Source organism: Pecten maximus, chromosome 6 (genome assembly GCF_902652985.1).
Source record: "Pecten maximus chromosome 6, xPecMax1.1, whole genome shotgun sequence".
Taxonomy (NCBI): Eukaryota; Metazoa; Mollusca; class Bivalvia; order Pectinida; family Pectinidae; genus Pecten; species Pecten maximus.
Genome location: NC_047020.1, coordinates 8,136,165 through 8,151,102, shown reverse-complemented (window position 1 = coordinate 8,151,102; position 14,938 = coordinate 8,136,165). Strand labels below are relative to the sequence as shown.

Below are 14,938 nucleotides of genomic sequence, written 5' to 3'. Positions count from 1 at the left end.
TTATAGTATACAAACCCTTAATGTCCAGTCCATGTCCCTCTCATTGTTAGTTATAGTATACAAACCCTTAATGTCCTGTCCAGGTCCGTTTCATTGTTAGTTATAGTATACAAACCCTTAATGTCCAGTCCAGGTCGGTTTCATTGTTAGTTATAGTATACAAACCCTTAATGTCCAGTCCGATTCCGTCTCATTGTTAGTTATAGTATACAAACCCTTAATGTCCAGTCCAGGTCCGTCTTATTGTTAGTTATAGTATCTAAACCCTTAATGTCCAGTCCATGTCTCATTGTTAGTTATAGTATACAAACCCTTAATGTCCAGTCCAGGTCCGTCTTATTGTTAGTTATAGTATCTAAACCCTTAATGTCCAGTCCATGTCTCATTGTTAGTTATAGTATACAAACTCTTAATGTCCAGTCCATGTCCGTCTCATTGTTAGTTATAGTATACAAACCCTTAATGTCCAGTCCATGTCTCATTGTTAGTTATAGTATACAAACCCTTAATGTCCAGTCCATGTCCTTCTCATTGTTAGTTATAGTATACAAATCCTTAATGTCCAGTCCATGTCTCATTGTTAGTTATAGTATTCAAACCCTTAATGTCCAGTCCAGGTCCGTCTCATTGTTAGTTATAGTATACAAACCCTTAATGTCCAGTCCATGTCCTTCTCATTGTTAGTTATAGTATACAAACCCTTAATGTCCAGTCCATGTCCGTCGTATTGTTAGTTATAGTATCTAAACCCTTAATGTCCAGTCCAGGTCCGTCTCATTGTTAGTTATAGTATACAAACCCTTAATGTCCAGTCCATGTCCTTTTCATTGTTAGTTATAGTATCTAAACCCTTAATGTCCAGTCCATGTCCTTTTCATTGTTAGTTATAGTATACAAACCCTTAATGTCCAGTCCATGTCCTTCTCATTGTTAGTTATAGTATACTAATCCTTAATGTCCAGTCCATGTCCTTCTCATTGTTAGTTATAGTATACAAACCCTTAATGTCCAGTCCGGGTCTCATTGTTAGTTATAGTATCTAAACCCTTAATGTCCAGTCCATGTCCGTCTCATTGTTAGTTATAGTATCTAAACCATTAATGTCCAGTCCATGTCCGTCGTATTGTTAGTTATAGTATCTAAACCCTTAATGTCCAGTCCAGGTCCATCTCACTGTTAGTTATAGTATACAAACCCTTAATGTCCAGTCCGGGTCTCATTGTTAGTTATAGTATCTAAACCCTTAATGTCCAGTCCAGGTCCGTCTCATTGTTAGTTATAGTATACAAACCCTTAATGTCCAGTCCATGTCCGTCTTATTGTTAGTTATAGTATACAAACCCTTAATGTCCAGTCCATGTCCGTCTCATTGTAAGTTATAGTATCCAAACCCTTAATGTCCAGTCCAGGTCCGTCTTATTGTTAGTTATAGTATACAAACCCTTAATGTCCAGTCCAGGTCGGTCTCATTGTTAGTTATAGTATACAAACCCTTAATGTCCAGTCCAGGTCCGTCTCATTGTTAGTTATAGTATCTAAACCCTTAATGTCCAGTCCATGTCTCATTGTTAGTTATAGTATACAAACCCTTAATGTCCAGTCCATGTCCGTCTCATTGTTAGTTATAGTATCTAAACCCTTAATGTCCAGTCGAGGTCCGTCCCATTGTTAGTTATAGTATCTAAACCCTTAATGTCCAGTCCAGGTCCGTCTCATTGTTAGTTATAGTATCTAAACCCTTAATGTCCAGTCCAGGTCCGTCCCATTGTTAGTTATAGTATCTAAACCCTTAATGTCCAGTCCAGGTCCGTCTCATTGTTAGTTATAGTATCTAAACCCTTAATTTCCAGTCCAGGTCCGTCCCATTGTTAGTTATAGTATCTAAACCCTTAATGTCCAGTCCAGGTCCGTCTCATTGTTAGTTATAGTATAAAAACCCTTAATGTCCAGTCCATGTCTCATTGTTAGTTATAGTATCTAAACCCTTAATGTCCAGTCCAGGTCCGTCCCATTGTTAATTATAGTATACAAATCCTTAATGTCCAGTCCATGTCCGTCTTATTGTTAGTTATAGTATACAAACCCTTAATGTCCAGTCCATGTCCGTCTTATTGTTAGTTATAGTATACAAACCCTTAATGTCCAGTCCAGGTCCGTCTCATTGTTAGTTATAGTATACAAACCCTTAATGTCCAGTCCAGGTCCGTCTCATTGTTAGTTATAGTATCTAAACCCTTAATGTCCAGTCCAGGTCCTTCTCATTGTTAGTTATAGTATACAAACCCTTAATGTCCAGTCCATGTCCGTCTTATTGTTAGTTATAGTATACAAACCCTTAATGTCCAGTCCATGTCTCATTGTTAGTTATAGTATCTAAACCCTTAATGTCCAGTCCAGGTCCGTCTCATTGTTAGTTATAGTATACAAACCCTTAATGTCCAGTCCATGTCCGTCTTATTGTTAGTTATAGTATACAAACCCTTAATGTCCAGTCCGGGTCCGTCTCATTGTTAGTTATAGTATACAAACCCTTAATGTCCAGTCCAGGTCCGTCCCATTGTTAGTTATAGTATACAAACCCTTAATGTCCAGTCCATGTCTCATTGTTAGTTATAGTATACAAACCCTTAATGTCCAGTCCAGGTCCGTCTCATTGTTAGTTATAGTATACAAACCCTTAATGTCCAGTCCAGGTCCTTCTCATTGTTAGTTATAGTATACAAACCCTTAATGTCCAGTCCTGGTCCTTCTCATTGTTAGTTATAGTATACAAACCCTTAATGTCCAGTCCAGGTCCGTCTCATTGTTAGTTATAGTATACAAACCCTTAATGTCCAGTCCAGGTCCGTCTCATTGTTAGTTATAGTATCTAAACCCTTAATGTCCAGTCCAGGTCCTTCTCATTGTTAGTTATAGTATACAAACCCTTAATGTCCAGTCCATGTCTCATTGTTAGTTATAGTATCTAAACCCTTAATGTCCAGTCCAGGTCCGTCTCATTGTTAGTTATAGTATCCAAACCCTTAATGTCCAGTCCATGTCCGTTTCATTGTTAGTTATAGATACAAACCCTTAATGTCCAGTCTAGGTCCGCCTCATTGTTAGTTATAGTATACAAACCCTTAATGTCCAGTCCAGGTCCGTCTCACTGTTAGTTATAGTATACAAACCCTTAATGTCCAGTCCATGTCCGACTCATTGTTAGTTATAGTATACAAACCCTTAATGTCCAGTCCAGGTCGGTCTCATTGTTAGTTATAGTATACAAACCCTTAATGTCCAGTCCAGGTCCGTCTTATTTTTAGTTTTAGTATACATGTACAAACCCTTAATGCCTACTTCAGATCCGTCTTTTTATTAACTTTATCTTACTGATGTATGTGTTTTAAGATCCCTGACTGGTCTGGAAACTGGACAGAAGCATCAGCCACTGCAACTTGCCGTGAATTTCTCCGTGCCAGCCCTCTCATCCAGATATGTGAACAAATGATACCCGGATTCGATAGTGAGGTCTATGTACCGGATTGTACAAAGGATGTAAAGGTAAGTCTGGTCGCGGTGTAAGGGAACTACTTACAGTAGTATATTGACAAAGGGACATATCTTTCGGTTTTTATACTCAAGTCCTTGTCCAATGATGCGAATCAAACATTTCCTTGTCCAATGATGCGAATCAAACATTTCCTTGTCCAATGATGCGAATCAAACATTTCCTTGTCCAATGATGCGAATCAAACATTTCCTTGTCCAATGATGCGAATCAAACCTTTCCTTGTCCAATGATGCGAATCAAACATTTTCTTGTCTAATGATGCGAATCAAACCTTTCCTTGTCCAATGATGCGAATCAAACATTTTCTTGTCCAATGATGCGAATCAAACATTTCTTTGTCCAATGATGCGAATCGATCATTTCTTTGTCCAAAGATGCGAATCGAACATTTCTTTGTCCACAGATGCGAATCAAACATTTCCTTGTCCAATGATGTGATTTTTTTTAGCTTCCATTGACCCCAAAATTTTCTGTAATCAAGTCACATTAATAAAAATTGAAAAAAAAAAAAATAGAATAAATCCACCGCATCAGAGCAGATGTGATAGACACTACTGACTGTTAGAGGAGTGTGTTAATGGTATTTGGCGTGATTTCATGTTTGATCTCTGAGATGAGCTGAGTAGATACTAACCCGGGTATCGTTAGAATAGGGTCTAAGGTTAAAAGTCTGTAGATATTCGTATCGACAGAAGCCGTACGCAGTGTGTATTGATAATAAAATGTTTCACATTTTAATGCATTATATCATTTAATCTCCGCAGCTTACAGGGTCGACTTTGTTCATGGAGTCAACACTCTCCTTACTACAGACGGCGTGTATTGCTGAAGCAGTTCGCTTAGAAAACCTCACAACCGAAAGTACAGCCAATGGGAGCACCATCTTGGAGGATATTTTGTCAATAAGTTGTTCAAACAATTGCTCCAATGCGGGGTCGTGTATAAACGGTATGTGGTACTTTTTTGTAACCGATGTGGTTATTGACTTAGGAGTATAATAATTAGTGGATTGGATTAGTGTCACCATTGCTGTGTTTAAAACATTTGATAAGCTTTCGAGAAATATTTTCTGCTGATCTATGGCAATTGTATACCTTAATATATCAATATATAACACCGTGATTAATAAGATTTCCATCAAAATAATATGATATATAACTATCAAGTAGATGATTAATTCTCCTCAAATGTCCTTATACGTTCTATTATCATAAAAACTCCATTAGGTCTCTGTATTGGTCCCGAGGCCGGTAAAACTGATAGTCATAGTGTCATTGGGATGTCCGAGGTCTGTAAAACTGATAGTCACATTGTCATTGGGCTGTCCGAGGTCGGTAAAACTGATAGTCACAGTGTCATATGGAATGTCCGAGGCCTGTAAAACTGATAGTCACAGTGTCATTGGGATGTCCGAGGTCTGTAAAACTGATAGTCACAGTGTCATTGGGATGTCCGAGGTCTATAAAACTGATAGTCACAGTGTCATTGGGATGTCCGAGGTCTATAAAACTGATAGTCACAGTGTCATTGGGATGTCCGAGGTCTATAAAACTGATAGTCACAGTGTCATAGGGATGTCCGAGGCCTATAAAACTGATAGTCACAGTGTCATTGGGATGTCCGAGGTCTGTAAAACTGATAGTCACAATGTCATAGGGATGTCCTAGGTCTATAAAACTGATAGTCACAGTGTCATAGGGATGTACGAGGTCTGTAAAACTAATAGTCATAGTGTCATTGGGATGTCCGAGGTCTATAAAACTGATAGTCACAGTGTCATTGGGATGTCCTAGGTCTGTAAAACTGATAGTCACAGTGTCATTGGGATGTCCTAGGTCTGTAAAACTGATAGTCACAGTGTCATAGGGATGTCCGAGGTCTGTAAAACTGATAGTCACAGTGTCATTGGGATGTCCGAGGTCTGTAAAACTGATAGTCACAGTGTCATTGGGATGTCCGAGGTCTATAAAACTGATAGTCACAGTGTCATAGGAATGTCCGAGGTCTGTAAAACTGATAGTCACAGTGTCATTGGGATGTCCGAGGCCTATAAAACTGATAGTCACAGTGTCATTGGGATGTCCGAGGTCTGTAAAACTGATAGTCATAGTGTCATTGGGATGTCCGAGGCCTATAAAACTGATAGTCACAGTGTCATTGGGATGTCCGAGGTCTGTAAAACTGATAGTCACAGTGTCATTGGGATGTCCGAGGCCGGTAAAACTGATAGTCACAGTGTCATAGGGATGTCCTAGGTCTGTAAAACTGATAGTCACAGTGTCATAGGGATGTCCGAGGTCTGTAAAACTGATAGTCACAGTGTCATAGGGATGTCCGAGGTCTGTAAAACTGATAGTCACAGTGTCATAGGGATGTCTGAGGTCTGTTAAACTTATAGTCACAGTGTCATTGGGATGTCCGAGGTCTATAAAGTTGATAGTCACAGTGTCATTGGGATGTCCGAGGCCGGTAAAACTGATAGTCACAGAGTCATAGGGATGTCCGAGGTCTGTAAAACTGATAGTCACAGTGTCATAGGGATGTCCGAGGTCTATAAAGTTGATAGTCACAGTGTCATTGGGCTGTCCGAGGCCGGTAAAACTGATAGTCACAGTGTCATAGGGATGTCCGAGGTCTATAAAACTGATAGTCACAGTGTCATTGGGATGTCCGAGGTCTGTAAAACTGATAGTCACAGTGTCATTGGGATGTCCGAGGTCTGTAAAACTGATAGTCACAGTGTCATTGGGATGTCCGAGACTTGTAAAACTGATAGTCACAATGTCATAGGGATGTACGAGGTCTGTAAAACTGATAGTCACAGTGTCATAGGGATATCCGAGGTCTGTAAAACTAATAGTCACAGTGTCATAGGGATGTCCGAGGTCTGTAAAACTGATAGTCACAGTGTCATTGGGATGTCCGAGGTCTGTAAAACTGATAGTCACAGTGTCATTGGGATGTCCGAGGTCTGTAAAACTGATAGTCACAGTGTCATAGGGATGTCCGAGGTCTGTAAAACTGATAGTCAGTGTCATAGGGATGTCCGAGGTCTGTAAAACTGATAGTCAGTGTCATTGGGATGTCCGAGGTCTGTAAAACTGATAGTCACAGTGTCATAGGGATGTCCTAGGTCTGTAAAACTGATAGTCACAGTGTCATAGGGATGTCCGAGGTCTGTAAAACTGATAGTCAGTGTCATTGGGATGTCCGAGGTCTGTAAAACTGATAGTCACAGTGTCATAGGGATGTCCGAGGTCTGTAAAACTGATATTCACAGTGTCATAGCGATGTCCGAGGTCTGTAAAACTGAAAGTCAGTGTCATAGGGATGTCCGAGGTCTGTAAAACTGATAGTCACTGTGTCATAGGGATGTCCGAGGTCTGTAAAACTGATAGTCACAATGTCATTGGGATGTCCTAGGTCTGTAAAACTGATAGTCACAGTGTCATTGGGATGTCCGAGGTCTGTAAAACTGATAGTCACAGTGTCATTGGGATGTCCGAGGTCTGTAAAACTGATAGTCACAGTGTCATTGGGATGTCCGAGGTCTGTAAAACTGATAGTCACAGTGTCATTGGGATGTCCGAGGTCTGTAAAACTGATAGTCACAGTGTCATTGGGATGTCCGAGGTCTGTAAAACTGATAGTCACAGTGTCATTGGGATGTCCGATGGCACAGTGGTAACGATTCCTGCTGTCATAGCTGATCGGTAACTGATGGGCGAATACAAATATTGGGTTACCTGCCCGACCATATGGGCTGTTTTCTGAGATTTGGATTACTTGAAAAATATTTATTTACTGCTTATAGTAATGTACCGTACCAATTCCATCAATAATATTATTTACCAGTTTACAAAATAAATAGATTCTTAATGTAATAATAGTTAAAACGGTTCTCTTCCAATAACATATATATCATAACGTCAAATGGTACATTCAAAATGAACCCAGCTCTCTTATATTATTTTCATAACTTGCAGGTACTTGTCAATGTGAAACTGGCTATGGAGGGGTTGATTGTTCTGAAAGTGGAAGCATCTCACCCTCTCTATCACAGGACAGGAATATGGGGCTGTGTGATTCATCTATAAACGTCTGCTCAAAAATCGCCATATCGGGAAGAAACTTTATGCGGCAACAACTGACGTGCAAGGCGAGGCGTTTTAAGGTGAGAAGAGACGTTTAACATATTTATTGATCCTGACACAAGGCGGGGGACAGCATAAACACATTAAACAGTGGTTATATAGTAACTAAGGTGAGAGTATCATAATATAGTAACTAAGGTGGGAGTATCATTATATAGTAACTAAGGTGAGAGTATCATAATATAGTAACTAAGGTGAAAGTATCATTATATAGTAACTAAGGTGAGAGTATCATTATATGGTAACTAAGGTGGGAGTATCATTATATAGTAACTAAGGTGAGAGTATCATTATATAGTTACTAAGGTGAGAGTATAATTATATAGTAACTAAAGTGGGAGTATAATTATATAGTAACTAAGGTGAGAGTATCATTATATAGTAACTAAGGTGAGAGTATCATTATATAGTAACTAAGGCGGGAGAATATCATTATATAGTAACTAAGGTGGGAGTATATCATTATATAGTAACTAAGGTGAGAGTCTAATTATATAGTAACTAAAATGGGAGTATCATTATATAGTAACTAAGGTGGGAGTATCATTATATAGTAACTAAGGTGGGAGTATATCATTATATAGTAACTAAGGTGGGAGTCTAATTATATAGTAACTAAAATGGGAGTATCATTATATAGTAACTAAGGTGAGAGTATCATTATATAGTAACTAAGGTGGGAGTATATCATTATATAGTAACTAAGGTGGGAGTCTAATTATATAGTAACTAAAATGGGAGTATATCATTATATAGTAACTAAGGTGAGAGTATCATTATATAGTAACTAACGTGAGAGTATAATTATATAGTAACTAAGGTGAGAGTATCATTATATAGTAACTAAGGTGAGAGTATCATTATATAGTAACTAAGGTGAGAGTATCATTATATAGTAACTAAGGTGAGAGTATATCATTATATAGTAACTAAGGTGGGAGTATATAATTATATAGTAACTAAGGTGAGAGTATCATTGTATAGTAACTAAGGTGGGAGTATCATTATATAGTAACTAAAATGGGTATATCTGTATACAGTATATCATATTTTAATGAAAAAACTGTTGTTATTAATATACTGATGGTTTGTGAGTACGACATTGTATAGATATACTGTCTTAAGTAATATACTGATATTGAAACTTTATATCGGCTGTCTGCCTTTCGGATAACACCTAAATATATACCTTACAATTTGCTTATGGATATATATTCAGATTATGGATTCGGTTGTCCAAATGGAAGGAGAACCAGTGATATTCAGTGCCATATACGTCAACGCTTTCCTTGCTGTGTGTAAAATCCCAGCTTCCAGAAAACGTCGCTCCACTTCCCAGAATCTGCCGAGTGGCTACAAGATAAGCTTATCTAATGATGGGACGACTTTCAGCAGCGAGGTCATTTCCATCATCTTTGACTTCAAGTGTTTCGACTGTAACATAACGTCAATGACTTGCATAGAAAAGGTATCCAATCCTCTTTTAGCAAGATATTTATATTTTGAGCAAAGTTAATCTCTTATACTGGAATCCAGATTCTGTATATAACATTTTCTTATTTCATAGCTTAGCTATACATATCTTTTACCACGCGCCTTTCTTTATTATCTGACCACACATCTTTCTGTCTTATCTTACCACTATGTCTTTCTTTATTATCTGACCACGTATCTTTCTGTCTTATCTTACCACGTGCTTTTCTTTATTATCTGACCACGTATCTTTCTGTCTTATCTTACCACGCGCCTTTCTTTATTATCTGACCACACATCTTTCTTGATTTTCTGACCACATGAATTATCATTATCATTATCTGACCATATGCCTTTCTTTATTATCGGAATATATGTCTTGCTTTATTATCTGACCACGTGTGTCGTCTTCTTCTTCTTCTTCTTCTTCTTCTTCTTCTTCCTCTTCTTCTTCTTCTTCCAAATCCACTGTTAATGTATGTGTTCTGTTACTATTACAGACTGGTGATGGCTGTAGCCAGACCGTAGAGGACACTCTCCAGACCACAGCTGAGGACGATTCATCAGGTAATGTATCTATATAATAACATAGCTGTATTCTTATTACATTAACATTATGTTAAATGTTATATATAGCCACAACCAAACATATAGCACAAGTAACGTGTAACCTCAACGAAACACTTACACGTCACCGGTAAAATATTACCACAACCAAACACTTACATGTTAGTGTTACCACAACCAAACACTTACATGTTAGTGTTACCACAACCAAACACTTACATATTACGTGTTACCACAACCAAACACTTACATGTTAGTGTTACCACAACCAAACACTTACATGTTACGGGTTACCACAACCAAACACTTACATATTACGTGTTACCACAACCAAACACTTACATGTTAGTGTTACCACAACCAAACACTTACATGTTAGTGTTACCACAACCAAACACTTACATATTACGGGTTACCACAACCAAACACTTACATATTACGTGTTACCACAACCAAACACTTACGTGTTACGGGTTACCACAACCAAACACTTACATGTTACGTGTTACCACAACCAAACACTTACATGTTAGTGTTACCACAACCAAACACTTACATGTTAGTGTTACCACAACCAAACACTTACATGTTACGGGTTACCACAACCAAACACTTACATGTTAGTGTTACCACAACCAAACACTTACATGTTACGTGTTACCACAACCAAACACTTACATGTTACGTGTTACCACAACCAAACACTTACATGTTACGTGTTACCACAACCAAACACTTACATGTTACGTGTTACCACAACCAAACACTTACATGTTACGTATTACCAAAACCAAACACTTACATGTTACGTGTTACCATAACCAAGCACTTACATGTTATCAGAATGAATGCTACATTGTAACGTTCATTTATCATTTCAGGAACGAACATAGCCGTTGGTGTCACTGTGGTCATCATAGTCCTCATCATCGTCATCGTCCTTGCAGTGTGCATAAAGAAACATTATCTGAAGTACGTAATATATATGTGCATATACATATTCCTTAATAACCAAATCCGATAAATATAATAGAAGTATATGACACAACCAATATGATATTTAAAAGTGATACCTTACTAGCACTGTCTTAGAAAGTGTCCGAGATGGTAAAAGATTCGATATACTCTAAAGGATGTTTCGTTTATACCATGATCCTTTTGAAACCAATTTCGAAAATAGTGTGACGAGATAGTATGATGTGCTGTAGTCGAATCGGTTACGCTTTGTTTAACGCTTGCTCTCTATGTGGCCCCCTCCTCTCTATTTACATGTAGTATACGGACCACTGCGGCCCTACTACAGTACATCATACCATCTCGTACACTTGTCTGGTTCCATTTTATTTTTACCATCTCGTTACACTATTTTCGAACTTTGGTGTCAAAAGGATCTTGATAATGACGAAACATCATTGAGAGTAGATCGAATCTTGTATCATCTCGGACACTACATAAGACAGTGTTTGTACATTTTTAAGTGTAAGCTTCGCATTTGTCATTAGTCTGACGAAGGTGACAGTGTAGTCATCGAAACGTCACACTCTAAAATATCATATTGGTTGAGTCATATGACTTTTATCATGTTTGCTTTACCAGCCTAAAGAAAAATGTTTCAGAAAATCAAATAAATGTTTAAGTATTTAAAGATACATTTTCATGTTTAGTACAAAGCGACTGTGCTAGATGAAAATCTTAATGTTTATTACACACAATTTCTTTAAAATTAATTTCAGGAGGCCAAAAATTGAAACTATTCCCGAAAAGAACAATTTCAACTTGTCGACGATTGATTCATCCGACCTAATCATCGGTGCGTTTCCAGCGGCCCACACCTATCCCTCAGAAAAGCCGTCTTGGATACCATCTGGCACTTCTGCATATCCGGACAAATAACACTCGTGGCTTATTGAGTGCATTTCATTTCAACCAGATACTATTCGGTCTTTCTTGTTACAAGCATTTCATTGGCTTAAAAGCTTATGTTAACAGCCCATAACGTTTGTAACATCGCTTTTGACTGGCTGATACACATGCGTAATAATTTAGAAGAGAAAAGAGTTCGTCAAAAAATAGGATTTCCACAGAGATTGTGTACGGTAGATTAAATTACAAGGATTAACAAGGATTGTTATGGAGCTATAACAAAAAAACACAGAGCGCGCTGTCATCATAAACCGCTTTAACTTCACGGTTTATTTAGGGTATACCCCGTTTTTTGTGTTATTGCTCCGCTCCTTTAACATAAAGAGATATTAAAGTTAGCCCTTAGATAAAGCTGGACTAATGTGGAAGTATATTCTACTGTAATTATATTTCCATTGCAGTAAGTTACAGCTCATTCTTCAGCCCACTGGTTCTGAGTGACTGCGTGATTCTGTTCGGATATATATTTCTTAAATTTCCTTTTTTTTCTGTTTTTACATGTACAGTATATCATTCTAAACGACCAGTGGGGATCACGTTTTCGTAGATGTGTACTGTTTATTAAAGTTAGATATACTATAAATGTTCCACGTTATGCATATCTATGAGATATAGATTTTCCCCTTGTACTTGTATTTGTAGTTGTATCACGGGACATTAAAATCCTATTGAATATTAAAAAACTCGTAAATAATTTTATCGGAACCAATTAAAAATGTAACGACATGGTCAATTGTAGGAATTTGATCGGAACCAATTAAAAATATAACGACATGGTCGATTTAAGGAATTGATCGGAACCATTTAAAAATATAACGACATGGTGGCTGTAGGAATTTGATCGGAACCAATTAAAAATGTGACATGATATACTCCTACTGGTAATTGTTATCATTTCTTCCAATACATAAAGTCACTGACTGGTATGTATAAAGATATATAAACATATGAAACTTTACCGATATACGAAAACAAATGGAAGGTACCAACAGGTTTACTTTAATTCACAAGATAATTCATTTCAGGAGTTCATCTCTATCAATATACTAATAATATGCACAGCACATCAAGTCTAAATAACAAACTTATTCAAAATTACCTACCTTATATGTGTGTATGTACGCTTGCCTGTCAGTTCCTTCCTGTAAACTTACCAAACAAAGTGGCATTTATCGGATTATAAATGCCATTGCTCGTATGGACATTAATAACAAATTTTGATTGTGTTTTTATCAACCGTATGTGTATGCTTAGAAATATGGTTGTACGTGTGTGTTTATGAAGAAGGATATATGTGTGAGTTTAGAGCACTGATGCTGAATTCCAGACTCCAAACGACAAACGACATTTTTAATTGGACGATTGAGTAAAAAGTCTGAAACCCTTGAATTTAAGCCGGACGATGAGTTAAAGTGGCGAGTAAAGGGAGCTAATCGATTAAAACTCTTGTATTTTAATTTTTCTTCCATTTCAATGTTCATTGTTTGCAAACAAACACACACAGGCTGAAGTATTTAGATTGATGTTGACATCACTCGTCAATACAGGTTTATATTGATGTTGACACCACTCGTCAATACATTTGTATATTGATGTTGACACCACTCGTCAATACATTTGTATATTGATGTTGACACCACCCGTCAATACATTTGTATATTGATGTTGACACCACCCGTTAATACATTTGTATATTGATGTTGACACCACCCGTCAATATATTTGAATATTGATGTTGACACCACCCGTCAATACATTTGTATATTGATGTTGACACCACCCGTCAATACATTTGTATATTGATGTTGACACCACCCGTCAATACATTTGTATATTGATGTTGACACCACTCGTCAATACATTTGTATATTGATGTTGACACCACTCGTCAATACAGGTTTATATTGATGTTGACATCACTCGTCAATACATTTGTATATTGATGTTGACACCACTCGTCTACACATGTGTTTGTATTTTCCCGGATGTCTTATCATGTTGTTGTTTGTTTTTTTTTTCAATAAAGTTGGCGCATTACTGGTGTTTTTGTCGTTCTGTTTGGAGTATTTTGTTCGTGGTGCGATAATGATTCGTGGTAAAGGGGAGACATACTGGTGTTCGCTGTGTGTAGTATATCTTTCAGCACAAAGGAAATCGAAATCAATTGGTATCGATTTCGAACTCGACGGATGATGAACAGGGCCTGGGTATCTTATCAGCCTAGTACCATCATATTCTGTATGTTTATCTCATAAACAATATTGTATTTTGAATTGCATTCAACACCAGCAAGGACTTCGCAAATTAATCCAGGACTAAAACAGAAAACCTCGTAGCTCATCTGACAAAAATTGCTACCAAAAAAAACATAAATTTCAGTTTCCGAAATAATAATTATGAAAATACGCACGAAGCAGATTATTGTCATTTATAACCTTTATTTCGGTACACCATAGGAAACCAAATGTGTCTGAAGAATAAAACAACATCAATATCTAAAACAAAAATTCAAAGTGCTAAAATGGGCATTTCATTATGTAACCTATACAACAGCTTTACAGACTGTTGATTTTCGTTTTTTATTATTACATGTTTACTGTTTGTGTTCGCTGTTTGTGATACTGTAAGACATTCCTTATCAGTTCCTTGCGAATTGAATCCCGATAGCTGGTAGACTGGCTAGACTTTTCACAAACAATTCAAAAGAAAGATGTAAGTAGATTCTTCCATGAAAACTTGGCATTATTTCCTATTCACAATACTGACGCGTTTACCTCAATGGAGTTGCTTCCCTTGAAGCAGTATATTTTTATAAAGCACACGAAATCTAGACCTTACATGTAGGTCAACTATCACTGCACTGTGGACATTGATAATGCACTATATCCTTAATTTAATTAACAAGCCTCAAAACATTTAAGTGATTTAAATATTATCATTTATTAACACAATCAATACTTATATATCGCACCAGTATGCATCATAATACATTTGAATGCATTGGTCATGTTTTTAACATCTGTTGAAGTATTCCTAGAAAGACATATTTACGTTATTGAGCTGTTACTATGTCTGACACACAAGGCTGGCTAATTACACAAGTAAGATCAACATTATAACATATTATTTGAATAATTTCCTGAATTAGAAAGGCTATTTATCATATATTTCATATAAATCTTCAGCTAAATATCATACCGAAAATTGAACAATAACTTATATATGACTCCGTTATAGATAAAGGAAGGTTAAAAATCGCACGCACTCT

The 14,938-nt window shown here is 37.1% G+C and overlaps 1 protein-coding gene across 1 annotated transcript in view; it reads left to right on the top strand.

Annotated features, from left to right (window-relative positions):
- Positions 1–13,430, top strand: part of LOC117328864 (von Willebrand factor D and EGF domain-containing protein-like) — a 36,299-nt gene extending 22,869 nt beyond the window's left edge. The window contains exons 13-19 of the mRNA XM_033886449.1: positions 3,391–3,543; positions 4,318–4,501; positions 7,540–7,727; positions 8,927–9,175; positions 9,681–9,747; positions 10,629–10,719; positions 11,481–13,430. Coding sequence (XP_033742340.1) covers positions 3,391–3,543; positions 4,318–4,501; positions 7,540–7,727; positions 8,927–9,175; positions 9,681–9,747; positions 10,629–10,719; positions 11,481–11,640 — 1,092 coding nt within the window. The 3' untranslated portion in view covers positions 11,641–13,430. The remainder of the gene's footprint in view (positions 1–3,390; positions 3,544–4,317; positions 4,502–7,539; positions 7,728–8,926; positions 9,176–9,680; positions 9,748–10,628; positions 10,720–11,480) is intronic.
- Positions 13,431–14,938: the final 1,508 nt, after the last annotated feature.